Consider the following 22,182-nt stretch of genomic DNA (forward strand, 5'->3'; position numbering starts at 1 on the left):
CAAAGAATCTCTTCTCTCTTTACTCTTCAAGTCTATGCCTAGGCTAGAATTTCATCCAAACTGACATCAAATATCTATTACTTAACTATAAAACAAACCCATGCCACATCAAAAATTAAATGCAATCTGAGCAAGTGCAAATGTGGAAACCACCCTAAATCATATGACCTGGAGCTCATCTCGTGCACCTCTAGAGTATACAGTTGTTTTCAAAGTGTTGCTGTAGGTCACAAAAAGTCCAAAGAACATGTAATGCGCTTGAGAGAACTTTGGTCTAATCTTCTGGTCCTCACTGCAAGTCAAAGTAAGTTCTAAAGTTCTAGGCATGCTCTTGAACAGGAGAGAGATGTTTAGGCAGGGAAGATCATGAAACATGTCCTAATAATTTGCTGTGTTACCACCAATAAGGGTAAAACTGTATCTAGAACAGGTTTCTTCTGTGGAATTCCATACTGTTAATGTGCCCTTCTGTGCACACAGTGTTAGGGTTAGTCTGTGGTTTGGAGTTACGGGTTTTTTCATTTTATTTTTACTTGTTTGGAACGATTGATTTGCTGCAGATCAATACCCTTTATTAAAGAAAAATTCTTGAGACTTCTCTTCTGATCCAAAGTGGAGTTTCTGATTACTAAATGTAGGCAACATGCCATGGGGTAAGGCACTTGAACCTGGATCCTTTTCTAAATCATCTGGGCTCATTTATTCCTAATCTTTGTTCTGTAAGTGGGGAGTTCATTCCTGTGGCCTGTTCATTTAAATAAATCTACTGGAGAGTGACTGAGAGACTGGAACTCACTTATCAGTAGAGCATTCAAGTCTGCCGACGGAGCTCTTCAAGTCTGTGAAATCTCTAGGTGGCTAAATGCAGGCTGTAACTGTCTCACTGCTTCATGTTTTGTTCTGACTTTTATTTATTCAAAGATTTAGTTTTGTTCTGATGAAAATATCAAATTGCAAAACCTCAGTTGTATTTCTGTCACCGGGAGCTTTTATTTTGCCAAACAGCCTTGCCTTCTCTCTTTCATATGTTGCTATGTTGATACCGCTTTAGGAAGTGTTCAAGAATTGCAGATCTGACAGAAAGTTGTAGGTGAATCAAACAATTGACACTTCTCTGGCCCAGGTGGGTTGGCTGTATGCTCTCGCAAGGTTCTGTAAGCACACGCTCTTTTGTGCTGCTTTATGGTGCAAACACAATTATTGTAAATTTTCTTGAATCAAGTAAGTGGGAAACACAAACTGGCAACCGGCACAGACTGGGGATTTTTGCTTGTTTGCAACTGAATTAATAAGAGTTCATTGTCAACAAGTTGCATTGGTTATAAAACTTAGTTTCTAATAAGAAAAGATTGTGTATACCTGGTGTAAAAAACAAACAAGCACCTTTATGGTTGATTAGACATCTTAATATAATGCAAGTCACCTTACAAAAACAAATGTGTAGCAAAGGGCTTGGAATTATAATTAACCATTATAATCTAAGATGTTTCAGGGAAAAAAAAAATACATTGTATTACTTATTAATCCCACTGTTTCTCAATTTGATATTGACATTTTTTTTCCACATTCTTCTGACTACTAGCTATTTGTAGGAATTATGTCTGTCTTAGTGTTGTTTTCAAGTTTTTATTTGATCTTGAAAAACATTTCATTATGTTTAATTTAGAGAAATGAGATTTCTTTAATTACTGTCTGTAGAAGCTATTAGAAGCTCAATTACATTTGCAAATTCATTTTTTAAAAGCATTATCATTTTAAGATTAGTAATAAAAAGAAAATCCATGATCTGACTATGTGGGACTTTCAAGTTCACTAAGAGTATTCTCTCTACGCCCCTCCCCCTGTAAGGAAATAATGTCTAAAGTGGAAACATTAATTATGCTAAGAACTGAGGATCAATACAAGTCTTTGAAATTGGGCTACCAATTGTGAATTTGAATGAATAGCAATTGTTTTATCAGGGAGACAGGATTATCAAAGTTTGTATTGCTTGCCTTCATTCAACATTGCAGATACGATCCAGAGATGACGTTTAATAAGTTGAGGGAGTGATGCTCCTGGGGTGCAGGAGTTTCAGCTGCAGAGCGTGTGCCTGCACATACACTGCTGGCCTGGGTTGGGTATAACCGCTGTGTCCATACGTGTGCCTGCGGGAAAGGTGCTAGAAGAGGTCCGCATAGTTGACTCAAGTTTATTAGTACCTGCGAGACTATGAGTGGGGGGTTTTGCTATTTAATTTTTTTTTTTTTTAAAGGTGACTTCAATTTTGCGTGGCCTGTTGTTGCCTGTTTCGCAGCATTAAAGAGCTGTTGGGCAGTACGAGCTCCCTTTCAGAGGGCTGGCCATGCTCTGTGGCTGGGGCGAGCAATGGGCAGACAGCGCTGCCAGCCGTCTAGCTCCGTGCTGGAAGGCTTTATGAATTATTTCATTATTTTTTTTCTGTAAAACGTAAATGTTGTCACAACTCCAACTATATATACAGTACTGTTCGTGTAATAGCCTGCCTAATTCAGATTAATTGTAAGCTTGCAATGATAAAGGAGCTTCAGCACAGCAGTTATTCTGTCGTACAGATGCAATTAAAACTGTATCAGTGCAGTATAAATAATGCTAAATTAAGTTGCTGTCCTGCCACATGGTGGCAATTTTGAGCTAGTGCACAATGAAAGTTACTGTCTTATTTTATTCAGAAGGAGTAACTACACTAAGAAAGAGTTTCTAATTTACTTGAATTGCTCTGGAGCAGTGTTATCACCCAAGAATATAAAGTGTGTAAACTACTGTCACTAAAATATCACTAATAATAATAAGCACTTCCTATCTTGCTATTCATCTTTGAGCCAAGCAAAGCTTGAAGTTTACATCTGGTAGTCATGGGATACATGTGCTAGTCTGATATGAGACCAAAGAGAGAGATCTATTAGCATATTAAAATTTCATAGAGGAAAATAAATTATTTGCCACAAATTATTTACTTTAACTGTTTTCAAGGCAGTTTTAGAAAATGCTAATGCAAATTACTTAGTGTCATTTAGATTTTCCTGGTCTATTTGGGCAGCCTGTCATTTTGGGAGCAGAATCCCGTTCCAAAGAACCATCATTTTTTCTTACTGGAATGAGAATCTAGAAGATACCAGCCTAAAATTAGGATGCTGCTTTTTATACTATTTATATCTTGCTGTTGCAGAGCTTTAGTGGGAATAAGTTTAGGAAAAATGATTACATCATAAAATAATTGGGGACAAAAGTAGAAGCCTAGTATAAATCAAGGAAATTTCTTCTTTAGCCTCTGTAGTACAAATCTGTATCAGGTGAAAGGGTAATTATTTTGATTACAGAGCAGCCACACAACTTCACCCTTAACTTTCTTATTTTGAAGAGACGTGGAAATAAAGCAACCTCTCCCTCCGTGAACCCTCCAAGTGCTTAAGTTATTACTGTTTATACCTTAATGCTTCACTGTGCTTTAAAAACACGTGTGAATTCATCCCTGGGAAAGCTTTGAGTGTTTAAGGGTATTTGTTGGTATTCCCAGTATAGCTGGAAACAGTAACAGGGGACAAAGGCTTATTAACTCCCACTGTCGGAAAGCTCTGGTTTGAATAGCTCGCTAATTTAATGAAGTCTTGTTGCAGTAAAATGATTAATCTGTAAGCAGCCTGTAAAAATTGTAATAAGCACAATAAGCAATGAACTTCTTTTTCCCACTCTTTGGGGTAGTGTTTTTTCATGCTGTCAAAGTCCACTACAAGGAACGCTGCAATGTGCTGCAAAGTTGTTTGTCAGTGCCTCGGTTTATTTTTGCAGAGAAGTATTGATTACAGAATGAGAAACATTTGGTTTAACAGCGATCGATGAGAAGCAAACAAAGGACACTCTGAAGTTTGACTCATTTTAATTTGAACGAAAATACAGTACCTGGTGCAATTTATGATGAAATAAAAAATGGTACCTGCTCTATGTTCTTATAATCACGTTTCTTTCCTGTCATCTGTGAGTGAAATAAGTTTAGACAGACAAGAGGACCGTAGTCTTCTGTGTGCTGAGTTTGGGACCAGGTTGCCCAAGGGGAGTTTGGAGGGAGGTCTCCTGCCTCGCATGGGAGCCCCAGGCTTTGCAGGAGGGTGACAAGCAGGTCCATCTGCCTGTGGAGGTGACCACACCAAAGAGATTTCACCCACCTTCTGTGTAAGACAGATGAGGATGAACCACCTTGGACTCCTTGACCGGATTTTTTTTTTCAAGACCAAAACACAAGATCTCACAAAATATCTATAACATAGAGAACATTTGTACTTGCCTTCAAACAACAGCTTGGGCCATGGCAGCTGAGGCTTAGGTGTATTCTGTGGCCCTTGAACAAATACCATTTGATCACCATGCATTATGTTGGGGGAATTAAATATTCGTTGCATCGGAAAAATGAGTTACGTTGTTAAAGCAACCAACTGGGAGACCAAATTGCGAATTCCAGTTTCTGTTTCAATTAATATTTCCTAGTTAATTCTTGAAAAATGGAACTGTTTCCCCATCCCTCTCTCATCTCTTAACCCATGCTGTTCCATGGCTCCTGCCTGCAGCAGTCTTTCGAAAGTGGCTTACAAGGGTGATAAAATAGTGTTTTTGAGTACTTTGAATATACATATTTATTCATGACAGCATCGGCCATTGACTTGCTAGAAAAACTGATTTTAATGTGCTTCGAGTAGTTGCTATTTGTTTGCTTAATTCTGTTGTTGTTGTCTACTTTTGTTACCAGTTGATGCTCTCTGGCTTGTAGGATGTTGTGTTACAGACTAGGCTATGATTCTGTTATGACTTTTATGGGAAGGTATCAGATGCACAGCATCAGAAAATGCATTAAAGATAAATACATAAATACTTGGTTTAGGTTAGCAGTGACTTAGTGATACTTCAAAATGTAAACAAAAAATTTTCTATTCTTTTCTTCCCCTCATTTAAATTCATTGCAAAGTATCTGTTTGAAATCAATATTAATTACACAGAAACTGTGGCCCTCTTCAGCAAATGCTTTAAAATAGTTGTTAAAAAATTAATGTGAAGGTTATTAGCCTGATTTTGAGCAACATTAAGCCTGTGTTAAATATTCTCATGTAGAATTTTTTGACAAAATAGTGCTCCCATGTTAGCATAATTAGTAGTACCATTGTAAAAGCCTTCTTACGATGCACTGGGGAAGCAAAGAACAAATTCAAGAATAGAGAAGAATCTTATTTCTATTTAAACGGTAGCCCTTTTCACTACCTGTAAGGTAACCTTAAAGATGAGAAGTGATTACATTAGTGCCCCTTTTAACACATTTTTGATATTTGAACTAATCAGTGCAGTTATACCTAGCTGTTCTTAAGAATTGCTTTTCATGAGACTCAAACAGAAGCTAAAGAGAAAAAGGAGGGACCAGTTCCTCTGTAGATGTTGGGCTGGCTCTCTTATGAATAGAAACACCCTGTATAGTATGCATGGCATGTGTATACCGAATCCCTTTAATTTTTCGCTTGCGATGATCTATAGTTTTAAATCTTGATGCACAACCGCATTTTTTATTTAACATATAGATAAGATTATTGATCAAAGGAGTAGTATGATTTTTATGTGAAAGATAAATTAAAAGGTTAAAAATAGAATACTGTGGTGTGGTGGGTCGGCCTTGGCTGACTGCCAGGTGCCCACCCAGCCGCTCTCTCCCGCCCCCTCCTCCACAGGACCGGGGGAGAAAAGAAGAAAAAGCTCGTGGGCCAAGATAAAAACACAGAGATCACTTACCACTTACCCTCACAGGCAAAACAAACTCAGCTTGGGGAAAATTGATTTAATTTATTGCCATTTAAAAGCGGATTTGGATAATGGAAAGCAAAGACAAATTTAAAACACCTTTTGCAGTGCCGTTCGGGGAATCTGGCTCCCCAGCCGCCCCCACTGAGCGGCGCGGAGGGAAGGGGGTGTGGGTTGAAGTCAGTCCATGGCAGTCCCTCTCCGCTGGACCTCCCTCCTCGTGAGTTTCCCCAGCTCCAGCGTGGCCTCTCTGCCGGCTGTGGTCCATCGGGAACCGTCCCCCATGTTCCCCTCACAGGCTGTAGGAAAACACCCGCCCCAGTGCCGGGAGTGCCTCTTCCCGCTCACCCTCCCCAGGCCTGCGCGCTCGCTGGGCTGTTTCTCACACTTTTTTTCTCACTCCTCACCTCCTCTATGGTGTTTTTCCCTTTCTTAAATATATTTTTCCAGTGACGCTGATGAGCCAGGCTGTGCCCTGTGGTGGGGCTCCGGCGAATCTGGCTGGAACTGGCTGTGTGTGGTGCAGGGCAGCCCAGCCTCTCCTCACAGAGCAGCCCCTCAGCCAGCGCTCGGCCGCAGGCACTCAGCACCTCTGATCCACTGACATTAAGGAAAAGTAAGATTATTAGGGTGGCAGATTATGGAGGGGCAGGGTAGAATGGCAAGGGGGAATGAGCCGTCAACAAAGCAGTTTTAACTCAGAGGGTGTAAGATCGTCAGCACTGAGGAGGGGAGTCAGGCCGGTCCAGCAAAAAGGGTGGGATGAGACCAGAGGATTTGGAAATAAGAAATCTGCTTGAGTTAGTCAAATGCTTGGCCCTGGTGGAGAGAAGTCCCTGAGGACTTCTCTGAGAAGGTATTGTCGTGGAGTCGGTCCCCTCATTCAAACGAGACATCTGCCGATTTTATGTGTAATGACAGGTAAAGGAGTTAAAGTGCAAGTCCCTGACTTGGAAGGCTTGAGTGTCATCCATGTCTAAATTTAAAGTTGACAGCAAAATAGCCCAGAAAGGAAAAAGAGGTAAGAAGGAAAAAAAACCTGAAGGTGCTACATGTTCACTGTGCATGCTAGGTGTCAAACGCTGGCCAGAAATGAAGGGCCTGTTGTGTAGCTCCTGGCCCCGCAGCACCATCCACTGCCATCTCCCTCCCGTGGCTGCCACCCGCCATGTCCGCTTTCATGTGTTGTCACTTCTGTGTGCTCTGCTGGCTCTCTCAGCATCAGGGGTCACTGAAGAGGGGAGATGTTCCATTCCTGGAGGTGTTCAAGGCCAGGTTGGATGGGGCTTTAAGCTCCCTGGTCTAGTGGGAGGTGTCCCTGCCCATGGCAGGGGGGTTGGAACTCGACGATCTTTAAGGTTCCTTCCAACCTAAACCATTCTATGATTCTGGTTTGTGGTTTGGTAGAACGTGAAGGAACCAGGTGCTGATGTTTGTGATGTATCCCCAAGTGAATTGGAGGAGACATAAACAGTTGAGCAGCTCTTAGGAGACGGTCATCTCATGGCTGCACTAGGTCAGTCCTTAGACTGATAGCATAGCTATTAACCAGTATCTCTGAAAATAAGTGTTATCTCTTGGTCTCTTCATGGAGTGCTGAGAAATGATTTGGATTTTTCTGTCAAATACATGTGCTATTTTCAGTCTAGCCATAAATAGTATTCACGCGTTTTGTTTTGATCATGAGTATCTCAAATTGGATTCCTTCCTTAACTTTGAGAAGATGAGTTAATGTGTGGTACATATCCCCAAACTGGATGAGAAATGAAACATTTTGACACGAACATTTCCACAGCTACACAAAAAGGAACTCGTTGAAGTGCAAATGCTGGCTCAGGAGTGTAATGAGCAGCCAGTGAAACTTGATTGCTGAAATGTTCACAAAAATGTAATTGCAAACAGTGTTTGTTCAAGTGTTAAAATGTGCCCGTACTTGCACAAAAGTATTGGTGGAGTTTGCTAACCCTGTCTTTCGCTCTAGTTTGTTCACATAAAATTTTTGAATATTTGGAAAGTTGTCAGAAATTTGACAGGGTAAAGTGAAGAAAGTCGGGCTATCTGGAAAGGCTGAAAAAGGGAAGCAAGAGTGAAGTAAGGGTTATACTTCTAAGAGGAGAAGGTTATAGCTGTGCTGCAGAAGGCAAGGAAAGGAAGCAGGGAAAATGGTTTGAGCAGAGCTCATGGACAGAAGAAACTGCAATTAGAGAGGAATTGGCAAGTGGGAACACATATAACTTCATTGGAAGATGGCAGTGATTTTCCTGGTGTTAAAACATACGGATGCATTTCACATGATTCTTTCTTTTTTTATTTAACCTTTTCTTCACATAGTTTGCTAATTATATCCCTTTCCAGTAAGCTTATATTCACTATAAGACCTTGAAATGTTTCTGGCTAGTTTGTTTCCTTTCACACACCTTAATTTTGCATAGGAATAAAGTGGAGTTAGCAGAGGAGCTTATAAAGGGGGTTATGGCAATGCAAAATTCCTGGACAATTCAGGGATATATTATCTGCTTCCAGGAGACCAAAAAAATTTTTAAAATCTCTGTTTAAACCTGGCCTTTCTGTATGTTAGGCTCACTTCTCTCTTCTAAAACTTCATTATGTCTTCTGGGTTCTCTTTTCTTGTTCAAAGCTCTGCTCCTGGGAGCTACTTTCTGCCTGTATTATACATGAGTGTTTTGTGTCCAGGAGACTGAAAACTTTCCAAGTGTGGGTGGTCTCTTATTCCTTTTCCCCCTCCCCTCTACTTCTGCCTGTAAGAAATGGCAGAAGTGCCTCAAGGTTGCCAATAAATTAGTGTGAAGAAGCATGAAAACAAAGGCTGATGGTGTTACTGCTGTAAAGCTATCCTATGGGCAATCTTCTCCCCATTCATACAGGGTATTTTTGGTAGCTGGGTAGAGAACCCAGAATTTCAGGCCCATAGGTTAGTGCTTTTGTTTCTGGTCTTGTAGCCTTGAACCCTGAAAGGAGCACAAGTTTTGTACAGCGACGGTATGTATTCATATTACTAATACTGTGTCGTAATGCTCGCCCGTGAGGTGGCTGAATTGGAACTGGACATTTAACTAATTCCAGAAGTTCCTAATGTTTAGACACTTTATTTCTGTAACGTTACTGTTCTTGTAATGTGAATTTGTTGCTGGTTTATGGGTACCTTTCTTCTTAAAAAAAAAAAAGCATGTGGTAGTGCTGATCTTTTTGTGTAGGATGATAATAGAGACCTCCCCACATGAACAGAGGGAGTAAATGGTAGCAACAGCATTCTCTGACCTATCAGCAAGAGGTAAATGAAACCTAGAAATAGCTTGTACAGCTCTTTGACCTATAGGGGAAAGTTTGGATTTGTGAATCTCTGCTGTATATTCTCTGATGTATATAAATGAAACCTAGAAATAGCTTATACAGCTCTTTGACCTATAGGGGAAAGTTTGGATTTGTGAATCTCTGCTGTATATTCAATGCTGTACTGGAAAATGTGGTTTTGTGATTAGCAGCAGCATGGCATTGCACGTAGATACAGCATGCTCGTTCTGCAGGACAGTCACTGGAGATGTCTGCAACCTGCACAACATCCTGGCAGTGAGATGGAGGACAGGATACTCATGTGCTTTCTGAAGTGTCACATTTTTTCTCTCCCCTCTGTGGAGATCTGGCTTTGTACTTAATGTAGAAAGAAGGTGTATTTGAGGACCAGAGCATGGTCAGTGTAGCAGACATATAAAGGTAGTTGCTGTATCAGAATAAGATCATTGTGGCAGTAACGACGCCGAATGAGCATTGAAGGCATGTATGAATCACTGGTCTTCAGTCAATTATCATAGTTAAGCTGTTGCTGCATCAGGTAGCTCAGGCACAGCCCTGGTGACTTGAGTCAACTTGGGCACTTGGAGGTTCATATCAGTACCTGACGTTACTCTAAGGTGGCTTACCAGTTACTGTAGGGACAGTTACATATTTGGTTTTAAGCCCAATTTCTGTAGACACCAGTGTCTTCTGAAAGCTTGTCTTCTGAAAGCCTTGGGTGGCTTTCTTTCTTTTATGTCATGTTCCTTGCTAATCTCTGACTCTCTGGAAGCTCTAGCAGCAGTGAAAAGCATCCGCAAGAGAAGATGCTAACAGTATTCAGCAAGGGCCTCTGGGACACTATCATTTTAAAGCTGGTGTTGATGGGATCTAAGCTGGAGAAATACTAACTGCTGTGAATATTCTTCCTGTATCATTAGCCTGAGTTATCCTTCATGAGCCGTACTCCCTGTACTGAAGGTGCTGTGTATCTTCTGGCTGGTGCAGAGCACTCTCTGCTCTTAGCTTGGGGGAAACCAAGGATTACTCAGCACCTGGCAGAACATAGTTATGTACCAGTAAGGACAGTAATTAGATAATTTAGTTATAACAATGTGTTTATTTTGGAGTAATTTGTTTCTTGTTTTTCAGTTTTCCATTTTCCAGATATTACATATGACCAACTAGACAGAAGCCCTCTGTTCTCTGAGTAATTCCCCCTATTTTTTCACAAGCATATAGATATTTCATTTAATCCTTTGCAGCCTCCCTTTGTGGCATCTGCTTATTTATCACTGTCTTTAAGATCCCTTTTGCACTTGGTAATGTTCATATTTTTGGTCCCTTGGTTACTGCTATTGTAAATTATTATCCAGTAAGATTTATAGCTGTGAGACTTGTACAAATAATCTGTCTCCCCCATTTAATGGCTTAACACTAAGATACCTTTGTTATTTTCTAATGAAACTGTATGTATAATTTCTAGATAAATTTTTGCAGGTATCTAATGAAAATCTAGGTCAGCAATGCAACTACGTCAGACTGTCTGACAGGCTAAAAATTGCACTGCATCATGGGCACAGGTATTTTTCAAAGCATAGAGGTGGCGAACCCACTATAGCTTTACAATGACTTAACCTTTTCTTAGGCAACTGACATTGGAACCCCTTTGCTGATGGAATATAGCGTAGTACCACGTAAATTGCTTGGGTTTTTTTATCGATTTGTTCCCTCATTTAAATGGACAAGGAAAAATTTAATTTCATTTCATTTCCGTTTAACAGAGACACATAGAAAAGGCTGTAGATACATTTTTTTAATTCTAATACCAATTTTTTTTAACTTTTCAGTTCATTCCTCTCCTCTTCCTAAATTGCATTTAGCTACTTTTAAAATAGGGTTTTTGAAATCATTAGGTACCCTTTTATATGATGTTCTTTCATTAAAAAAAAAAAAACAAAACAACAGATCAGGCCATGACATATGTAGATTTATCCAGGTAGCACAGTGTGTTGTGGGTTGGGTTTTTTGGTCCTATGTTTTAAGAATTAGCAACAACCATATGCTATTTGCCTCTGAGAGCTATTAATAATATTAATGACATTTTTATTTCTCTCGTATTTGTTTGTTTGGTAATCAGTTTTTAAAACATATTCTTTGTCACAGTATTTCAGTAAATAGATTCAAATAGACTCTGTCCTTCTGTTAAGGGTCTTCCTCTAACCCAAAACAAGAAAAACAGTGGCTCCAGAATCAGGTCCTTCTCTGCTTGTGAGACTGAAGCATTAGGGGATGAGTGACTGTTGTTCTCTTGACTTGTTTCATGCTTCCTGTATCTGCCTTCAAGCAAGATAGATCGCAGATCTCAAATATAATTTTTTACATGTATTTTGAGTGGAGGTGAAGAAAAAAGAGCTTTGAAGGAGAGGGTGGGTGTTCCTTTTTAGATATGCTGACTTCTATGAGTCTGAGCAGAGTAAGAGTAACTCAATGTGATGGAGATATTCTGAAAGGCTTTCCATCTCTAGTTTGCTATTCTGTGTAACATTGCTATACAAAAAACAATGGGACTGGATAGTTAGAGTAATTATTTTGATTGATTGATGATTTTTCCCAAATTAAATCTTAAATTTTTGCTAAAAGTATGTTTTATGTGTACAATTAATAAATAACGTTTTATGGTCTTTCAGCGTGAGAAGCTGATACATGAGTTGGAAGAAGAAAGACATTTAAGACTTGAGAGTGAAAAAAGATTACGGGAGGTGACACTGGAGTCAGAGCGTAGCAGAGCTCAGATGCGTGGGCTGCAAGAACAGTTTTCCAGGTATGTTGCATAAGTAAACTACCTTCAAAATATGGGAAGAACATGCTTTGGTGCAAAAAGATTGATCAAACCTGTTGATCAATATTGATAAGTCGATATTTGCTTGCTTGTTTCTGTTAACCAACAAGAATGGGCTTGATCAATCTGAATAAAGAAAAAACAGAAGTGATAACTTTTACCAACTGGGTAATCATCCTGCTTGGGCATGCTTTGAATCTCTGCATTGACTGGACCAGAACTTTGTGCTAGAACAGAGCTCCACTTTCAGGGGAACCATCTTAGAACTGGGATTTAAGACAAACTATTCATTCATGTGATGACAGTAAGGATTTAATTTCTTTATTGTTTTCATGATGCATGATGAGATCTTGTACATGAAATAGATTTTTTTATTGTTTATGTCACATGAACAGAAACAAAACAATCAAAATAACATCAAAAGAAACAATGGAATTTTATGTTGTATATTTTCCTTCAAGACTGAATATTAACTCATTCCCTCAGGCCCCTGAATCATTGAAAAGTTCAATTTCAGTTTCATATCGTGAAAATAAGCTGTAGGATGGGTTTTTCCTTTGGTTATTTTTGCTGGGGTTTTTAGGGTTTTCTATGTTGGGCATTTTTTGTGGGGTTTTTTGCTCACTGTCTGCCATGCTGCTCCTCTGATCTGAGACTGGGTTTCTAGGCAACACTGCAAAAGCCGTTAATAGCAATAATAAAATTTGTTCTGATCTGTTATTTTGTTTTTGGAAAATTTCCGTTAATCCTCTTCAGATTTTAAAAAACTACCAAAGTGTTCAGATAAGTCTGAAATTCTTTTGCTAAAAATGCTAAGGATATTTCTTTTTTAGTTTTTTGTTGTTGCTCTTGTTCTATAATCTTTGGTTTCAATTTTTACTTATTCTGATGAGACTGCCTGAGTAATATACACAAAATAAATCCACTCCATGAGTATTCTTGATTAGAATATTTTGCTCTATTATATATTAATCTTTGTTTATGGAAGAATTTTCTGAGGTCCTGAATTTAGAACAGTATTGTAGTTACAATAACTAGAAGCCTTTGAAATAAACTTTAAAGATGGTGCAGCCCTGATTAAGAAAAAAAGAAAAGAAGAGGTGAGGCGAAACCAGTCTCCAGAGTAACATACCAAGTAAATTGGTGAAATTTTAACTGTTGTATATTCAGATCTTTTCAGGATAACCCTTCATTATTTGTGTGATACTGTGGTAGTAAGATTCAGTTCTACAGTGTTTCTGAAAAGAATAACTATATTATTAGTTAGGATCCCTGAAGTCCACTATCTTCAAATTAATCCATTCTTTTTCTTCCGTTACTATTTGCAGTGTAGCTTGCTCTGGTCTATCAAGAAGCAGAGGGATGCAATTTCTTTGGATTAAAGTTGTTTGTCTCTTTATTTTTGTACCTCTGATTTAGATAAAGGTGAATGCCATCTAAATCAGTATTATGTTCTTTGTAAGGCTGTCTGCATGTTAGCTATACTGTTTGAAGGCAAATTTAAATATAACTTTTCATTAATGGCACCTGAGATTGGCCCTGTTATTACCAATGATGGAAACTGCTGCTGGCTTCATTGGGCTATGATTTTATTTTAGTGTAGACCAGATGCTAGGAAGAGAATGCATCACTTACTTAAGTACTTCATTTGCTTTTAAAACATTATGTTTGTTATGATGAGTATTAGACATTATTTTTTCTTATGTTTAGTAGAATATTAAGATACTTGCTTACACAAACAGATGTTCGCCCTAAATGAGTGTATTTTTTCTTACTGTGCTTGAGCAAGTAATGAAACTTGCAACTGGATAATCTTGCGCTGCTTAGAGATTCTGTATTTTTTGAAAGATTGAGATTTTTTTCTCAGTTTGAGAACAATTAAATGGGACAAGACAGGTGATGATGGGAGGATATGTTAAAATCAAGCAAACTGGAAGTACTTTGGAAAAAGATGGCTAGAGACTAATGCTTTGGGCCCAAACGTTCTGGCTTTCAGATACAGATAGGCTAACATAAGAGCATATAGCATAAATCTTTTAAATCCATGTAATTCCTGAACTGAATGGATTTACATAGACATTCCTACATATACATGCAGTGCAGTAGGTTTACCTGTGGTTTGGAGATGTTTCTTTGCATCTCAAAATATTTTCTCTGCATCTTTGAAAGAATGAAACATGATAGTTTGTGGAAAGCTGTAAGTTGACCTTTGTAATCAGGGGAGAAAAGCTGCCTATTCCTATCTGAAATTGTGTGAAAACTTTAATCTGTCATATAAGCATATAGTTTGAGATGGAGGAGTTCAGAAGGCAAGGAGGGGGGTTTATTGATTGACGTTTCTGTTCTTACCAAGTAAGCAATATTCCAGGCTAGGACTCTGAAATAAATCGAAGTTCTCTTTCTTAACATCTGTATAAATCTGCCAGAGCCTTAAAGTGACACAGTGGTTAGTTTGATAAATATGTGACAGTTGCTGTAGAAGGAGAAAGAGCTTTTAAACCCAAATTTATTTTCCAGAATTTTGCTGTGGTGTATCCTGTAGTTTTAAATTTGTTTTCTAATTTTATTGGAGGTGAATATATTTAAGGTGTGGAAAGATCCTGCACGAAAACCATTTAATGCTAAAGCTAGGATTTTACACTGTAGTTGGATGCAGTTATTTTTGCATTGCCTTAGTATAATCTCGCCTTGAGGTGAATTCCGTGATGTTTTCATTCTCAGAACCACTGAGATCTGTTGCTTTGCTTCAGTTGTTCTGCTAAATTCTGTAAGGCCCTTTCTGGCATGACAATGTATAGATGAATGTTGCTCAAATGCACAAAGACCCCTCAAGGGTGGTGGGTTAGAGCCCCACACCTCCAGGGAGAGGTGGGGGATAGCATCTGGCATTCATTTCAGTGTCAGGCTGGCCCATACCACTACACTGACCCTATAAATACCTATCAGCCCAGTTTCTTCCAAGACAGTGTCATACAGTCTGACTTTCCCATTTTGATTATTGGCAACTGTCACATACATACTGGCGGGTCACTATTTAGGTTAGTAGTATGCCTGCTGGCTCTTTATCCAGCTCTGGAGGAAATTAGGTTAATTCTTTTTGGTTTGTTTTTTGTTTGTTCGTTTTGGGGTTGGTTTTTTTTTATTTGATTGCTCACAGTTTAACATTAGTCCCTCCTTGAATGTCTCATATCTTGGACATTAAAGAAGAAAATACACTGTGTCTCATGTACCTCCTTGTTCTTGGTTTCAGCTGTGCTTTTCCTACTTCCAGCATCTTCCTACAACAGTAGGAACAGAAATGCAGCAACCCTGCCCAAAGCAGTAGGTGTGATTTATAGTATCACTCTAAAAAGCACACTAATACATACAATATAAATTGATTACATTTCTGTGCTGTACATCAGTAAGCAATAGAAATTGTTGTCTGCTGAGTGCATACAGTGCTTTAAGTGTTAAAGCAGTAAAAGAAGTAGCTTTACTTAAGTTATTTTGATTACTCTTTTGTTCTAAATGAAACAAGTTCAATAAAACACACTATTGTAAAGTATATCTGTAAACAGTAATTGAAGAGGCTAGTATCAAATCTTAAAATCCCCTCTGGGTAAATTTCAAAAATTCTTTCAGTTAAGATGATGTTGTTTATAGGTATCAATGTCTGGGACTGGAAAACTGCCTCAGGCTTTTAAGAATGGATGTTATTGGAAAAGTAGGAAATGGTTCTTGTTTGATGTGCCAGGGTCCTGCGAATGGGATGAGTGCAATTCTCATTAGATTCTATGTCAGTATTCCCCACACATTAATATGGACCGGAGGGTTAAGCCTGTCTCTTCTGACAAGGGGAAAAATGACTACTACAAATCTGATAACACTTCGCATAAAAGGACTGTGTGGCTTTTGGTTTAAGCCCATTCTACCTGATTTTCTCCAATTATTGTTAATTCCCCTTGCTCCATTCTGGCTTGTCAGCAGGTGAGCGAAATGATAACTGTTTTCCTAGCAGCTGTGATAAAGAGATTTTTTGCATTGCATCAGCATGTTGATGTTGCGTCATCACATCGTAATTTCTTACACTATCACATCAGCTTGATCTACAGGTCACCACCTGCTTGCACTTCAGTGGCCTTACTGCCATGACTGGTAATCCATATACAACAGAGACTGTGTCTGGAAGTATAAACCAGTAGAACACTTCAGTAGCCCCTGTGGTTGGTCAGTTTGTCTAATGTCCATTGAATGCTAATTTAAATCATTAATAACATTTTAATCTACTTTCTAGGGAGATTAAAATGGTCTCCTGGCAGCCATTGATGATATTCCTTTGATTCTGTCATATCAAGGATGAGTAAATTACTATGTGGGAACTCACTCCTTGTCTCAGAGGAAGATTACAGAAGGATCTGTCTACAGTTCTCCTCTTTTGTGTAGTTCTGCAGTAATCTCGTATCCTCCCTGAGTGGCCTGTATGTAGGGTTATCGGGGGAGGCAGATTGTCACAAAGATAGAGTTTGTATCAAAGGCTGACCTTGTTATCCTGCCCTGTGGTTTTAGATGCTGCCAGATTTTATTAGATGTGGCTGTGTGAAACATTACGAAGAAAACTAGTGAATAAGTATAAAACACAACTTGCTGACTTGAAAGTGCTCCATGTCTGGTGCATATCTCACTTGTACACTTACTTCCTCCTTTGCTGCTGACTGCAAGATGTCCATCTTCAAACATGTTGTGGTAGGTTGACCTTGGCTGGCTGCCAGGTGCCCACCCAGCCACTCTCTCACCCTCCTCATCAGGACTGGGAGAGAAAATAAGAAAAAAAGCCTCATGGGTTGAGATAAGGACGGGGAGATTGATAACCAATTACCATCAAGGGGAAAGCAGACTTGACCTGGGGGAGGATTAATTTAATTTATTGCCAATTAAAAATAGTGCAGGCTAGTGAGAAACAAAGACAAAACTAATGACACCTTCTCCCACCCCTCCCTTCTTCCCAGGCTCAACTTCATTCCTTCGTTCCCGATTCTTCTACCTCCTCCCCTGAGCAGCATGGTGGGTGGCAGGCTGGGGGAGAGCTGCTGCAATCAGTTTAAGACACTTTGTCTCTGCTGCTCCTTCCTCCTCACACTCTTCCCATGCTCTGGCGTGGGGTCCCTTCCACCTGGGTCTGAGAGTGGTGGGAGGCATCTCTGGTGTATGGTGTGAGGGAGATGGGGCTGATGTCTGCTTCACAGGCACCAGTTCTGGAGCTGCCGCTCTGGGTGTGCTGGATAGAGGGCTTTCACTGGAGGACTGCTTAGCTCTTGGCTGGACTTGCTGATCCCCAGGATGTGGTGTGAATGCTCTGTTACTAGGGTTTTGACCTAATGCTTAGGATATCGATCTTGTCTTTTGATTAGTATTGACAGAGTAAAAGGATGAAGTTTCTTTTAGATTAACACTGATGGGGTGAGTATATTAGTGTTTTTATTTATGTGCATGTACAACACTTAGGTGCATATTTCATCTCTAATCATTGCTCACAAGTGTCAAGCACTATTTTAAGTAAGATTAAGGAGCTTTTGTGTGAATAGTTTTCATCTGGCAGAAAATAAAGGAATGGTTTTACTTAACCCATGAAATTAAGCCCAAAGAGGAGGTTGCCCTGAGCTGTATATGGAGTTTGGCGCCACTCAGTTCATGGGCGGCTTTGAATTCAACATGTTGGTTTCCTGTTTGACCAACAAGAAGAAAAAAAGGAATTTTGTAATTTTTCATACCAGGCTTCATTTTTTCCACTCTTCTTTTCTATGTATGAACACAGTGGTTTTGAAAATACATACACATAAGAAATATCTTCAAAGAATGCATTATCTCAGTTTTCTTCAAAAACTAAATTCTCATTCTCACGTTAGAAACCATCAGGTTGAAATACATATTTTCATACAGGACTCAAGAAAGAACAAAATCAATGAGGTCAGAGTGACTGCAGAGAACTGAAAAACCAATGTAAAACTCAAAACACAGAAGTCATGCAAGGACCAGAAGTTACAGCAGACCATATTGCATGACATATATTGACTTGCGTAACACTTTTAGAGAGCAATGGATTGCTTTGCTTCAGGCATTATTAAAGATGCACGTAGAGATACATGCAGTTACCAAATCTGTGAACTTCAGGCACTGAAGCTATATTAAGAGTCAGCCCTCTTTCAGTACCCCAACACACTAGTGAATCATGTGGTGGTGTTTCATGGCAGCTTTTAGTTGCTGAAAGCTTCTTTCAAGGGGTTCAGGGAAATAGGTAATTTTTATCTTCCACAGACAAAAACATGGCTATTTGTTTGCTCAGAAAATCCTGGGTTTGGTTTGCATTTATTTGTACGCTGACAGTATGTATCATACTTGTATTTCTGGAAGGTTGCATCTAGGCCTTTTACTGATTTATCAGAGCATACTCTGCTTCCTCTGTTCTAGCTAGCACTACGATTTAATAGGATATAGTGGATTTTTTACTTTACATAGTGTAATAGATGTGCACCAAAGTAGTACTAGGTTACAGTGTAATCCTTTGGTTTACCTTGTCTTTTAAAACATACGAAACAAAGTCTAACATTAAAATAATATATCAACATTTTCACCACAGTTTAACAGTAGGTTACAAATGCCTCTGTCCACACACAGCGTACAATCCCCTCCATGTGTTAATTTTTGTAATAGAAAGATGATTTCAATGTTCTCTGCACTCCCATACCATGGTCCTGACCAAGCAGAACCTGTCTGTATTAGGTAGTGTGTGGTATGTATCCATAAGCTCTCTTGTTATATGTCTATTTCATCCCCAAAGTGAGAGATCTCCATCAACGCTGAAGGAAGCTCCGGGAAGCATGTACCAAATAATATTGTGCTCGAGAGTAATAGCAGGGATTCCTGTGCAGATGCAGTGGTTGGGTTTACAGACCCTTTTATGTCGGAGGACAGTGAAAACCTCATTTTGGTGAAATTGCAGACTCCCTTGCTACTGCATTTAAAGAGATTGAGGTTCATGGTTGGCGTTTATGTACTGTGAAACCCTGTACCTGTCAAAGTTCACAGCTCTGTGCATTTTATTTTGCACGATAATAGGCATATTTTTGCAGGTATTTCTAGCTACACAAAATTCTCCATTGTAAAAGATGTTTAGATTTATGAAAGGACAGTGCTGATATAGGAGCTGAATTCTATTACTGAGTAATGTTGCTGCCTGAGAGCTGTGCAGTCATGTATCGTAAGATGTTTCGAAGGTAGATAGGACCTGTTGTTGTAAGGACTTCTGTTACTTATTGCTGGTTTGCAGTTCTTATAGTTGTATTTTTTAAATTGCATTGGAACATGCAAAGTTAAAGTACTGACTGTTTCTTTCCTGTGGAGCTTGCCATAGTTTGGTTTCTTTCGAACGTGGGAAATCAGGAAAGTCCCAGATGTGTTATGTGCCATTCTGCAATTCCTTGATGCCATATAAGGTAAAGAGACTACTCAAAACCAACGCATTCCTTCACATGTTTCATAAAAAGATTCCTTTGCTAGACATGATAAATACCTTAATTCCAAGGACCAGCAGATCTGCTAGAATAAGATCTGCAAAGATCAGCAGAAAATCATTTGTTTTCCTTTAGTTCATTTTTTGTCTTAAGTCAAGCCATTTGATATTAATTAGCTGTGATCTAAAAGAACATATTTTAAAATTCTTTCTTTTAACTATAATTATTATAGTCTTAATTCTGAACCATTTTTCAGGAAAGAACCTGTCCTGATTACACGGGAAGATCATCATCACTTTTTCTTCATAGCTTGCCTTGATTCTCCTACACATGATTACTCCTTCTATTTGAAAGACCAAACTCCTTCATAGACTCATAGAATCACAGAGTCATAGAATCACAGAATAATTTGGGTTAGAAGGGACCTTTAAAGGTCATCTAGTCCAACCCCCCTACAATGAGCAGGAACATCTTCAACTAGATCAGGATGGTCAGAGCCCCGTCCAACCTGACCTTGAATGTTCCTGGGGATGGGGCATCTGCCACCTCTCTGGGCAACCTGGGCCAGTGTTTCACCACCCTCACTGTAAAAAATGTCTTCCTTATATCTAGTCTGAATCTTCCCTCTTTTAGTTTAAAACCATTACCCCTCGTCTGATTGCAACAGCGTCCGCTAAAGAGTTTGTCCCCAGTACTTAGGTCACCGTTTTATTTGGAGGTATGAGAGAGAGATATATATTTATATAGAACTAAGGCATTTTAACAAATATTATAAAAGGATGAAGAGTAACTTTAACCAGAAAATCATGTGGAAGCTAGGAGTATAGAAGGGCATATAATAGATGAGAAAGTAGGAATGCTTAACAGCTGTTCTGTCTTAGTCTTCCCTAAAGGAAAACAATAGCATACATATACCAATAAAGATTGACAAGGATGATCTGAAATCACAAGATAGAATGTGAAAGGTAACCAGTTAAAGAATAATGATAAGTAGATTCAGCCAGAATGTCTTGATCATGTTCACAGGCACCAACTGTAGTCAAACAACTACTGACAATTATATGTGTAGGCAGTAAAAGAACGAGTGAAGTCCCAAAGGAGTGCTATTTACTTACGTATAACTAAGAAATTGTGCACAGAAGATTAGACCGATTTGTTGTTAATAAAATTTAGATGTCGTTCCACAATAGTTTTCATGAAGAAGACTAAACAGTTGTGGTCCCAGTGCTCAGTTCAGTTGCCTGTGCTCTAATCAGTAGCTTTTGAGAAACTCTTCAGGAAAGACTTTTTTTGTTAAATTTATGTACTCAGAGAAGGACTGCTGTGGTTAACAATGCTCTGTGGTATCTCTCTAGAATTGCTTTTGAAGTTAGAACAGGGCTAGAATCAGATGCTGCATCCTTAGTGGCAGCTACAGATGATCTGCTTTGGGAAAGCTTCTTCATGATGGAAAAAATTGTGATATTCCCATGTCCTGCGATTTCAGGTTAATCCCTTATTTGACCCATTGGGAACTCCTTCCAACCAATGTTTAGAATAATGTTACAGTGTTTTGCAGAAAAGATGATAATAGGCAATGTATTTAACAGTGACAAGCTTTGGTCTGGATTGCAATCATAAAACTGTAAATCCTTTTTATATAATGTGTTCATGTGTGCTTTAAAAACATTGAAATGGAAGATTGCCTTTGCTTATAAGACCACCTAATTTTGTCAATTCTATATACTATTTCTGTCCTTGTTGATGGACTTTACTATTGACATACTTTGAAGAAGCATATAGTAATGGCTCCATATAGTCTGAAAGTTCCTCTGTTTCAAAAAAGAAGGCCTTTCAAATAACTAAGTGCTTTTAAAAAGATCAGTAATTCTTTCTGCCATGTTTCCTATCAAAACAGAGAGAGGTTTCTTTTTAATTTTGGTGGGATAGAAGTCTTCAACAGTTTAGTTTATTCATATAAAAGCCAGATTGATCCTTCCGAACCTGAACACGGAGAAATTTTCTACTTCAGATTGTACGTGTACCTTTGTCTTTTAAAAATATTGTCGTCATTTTATAATGCTTGCATAACAAAAGAATATTAAAAAGGAAATGGAGGGAATACCTGTGAGAGAAGGCCAATGCAGTGATGAAGATCCTGAATCCTTACAGTAGAATATACTACAGAGAGTAATCTTTGAAACAGCATTGTCATTTACATTTTTGAATCCAGTAATTCAAAGAGATCTGTGTAAATGTAAATTATGTCCCAGTAAAATGATTAGAGAAGTTAAACTAGGTAAGGAGAACAGGCGAGAAGAAAGCTGGTAAAGAAGAGATGTTACCTAAGGATCTGTTGTGGATGACTGTGGTAAATGTAAAGGCTCTTTTTAAAAGCGTCATTCTGGTTTGACGTATGGATTTGTCTACCAGCACTGTTTTCTTCACCAGCACAATGACTCACTCTCTCTTTAAAGTCTTCTGTTTCCCTGTAGTGTTGTAAAATGGTATCTTTTATCAATTACCCCTTCCTAGGAAGGGAGAGGATATGAAATGGAAATGACAGAAGTGTTTTCAAACCTCAGTTGCATGTGCCTTTCACAACTGATGGTCTTACGTATGCTCATGCCAGGCATATATGTGCTGTCCATGCTTTGAGACTAGTTTCTTCAAAGCGAGCCATCCTCTTGGACAGTCAAAAAGACACACATTTTTAAAATCAGTATGTATAATGTTAGTTAAGACTGATCCTCTGATTCCATGATTAGATTTAAGTCACTACCCAGA

At 38.8% G+C, this 22,182-nt stretch overlaps 1 protein-coding gene across 1 annotated transcript in view; it reads left to right on the top strand.

Moving 5' to 3' along the window:
- Positions 1-22,182, top strand: part of NCKAP5 (NCK-associated protein 5) — a 372,018-nt gene that overhangs the window by 165,487 nt on the left and 184,349 nt on the right. Inside the window, exon 4 of the mRNA XM_009895863.1 lies at positions 11,775-11,908. Within this exon, the coding sequence (XP_009894165.1) occupies positions 11,775-11,908 (134 nt within the window). The remainder of the gene's footprint in view (positions 1-11,774; positions 11,909-22,182) is intronic.

Source organism: Charadrius vociferus, unplaced genomic scaffold, assembly GCF_000708025.1.
Source record: "Charadrius vociferus isolate BGI_N301 unplaced genomic scaffold, ASM70802v2 scaffold862, whole genome shotgun sequence".
NCBI classification, from domain to species: Eukaryota; Metazoa; Chordata; class Aves; order Charadriiformes; family Charadriidae; genus Charadrius; species Charadrius vociferus.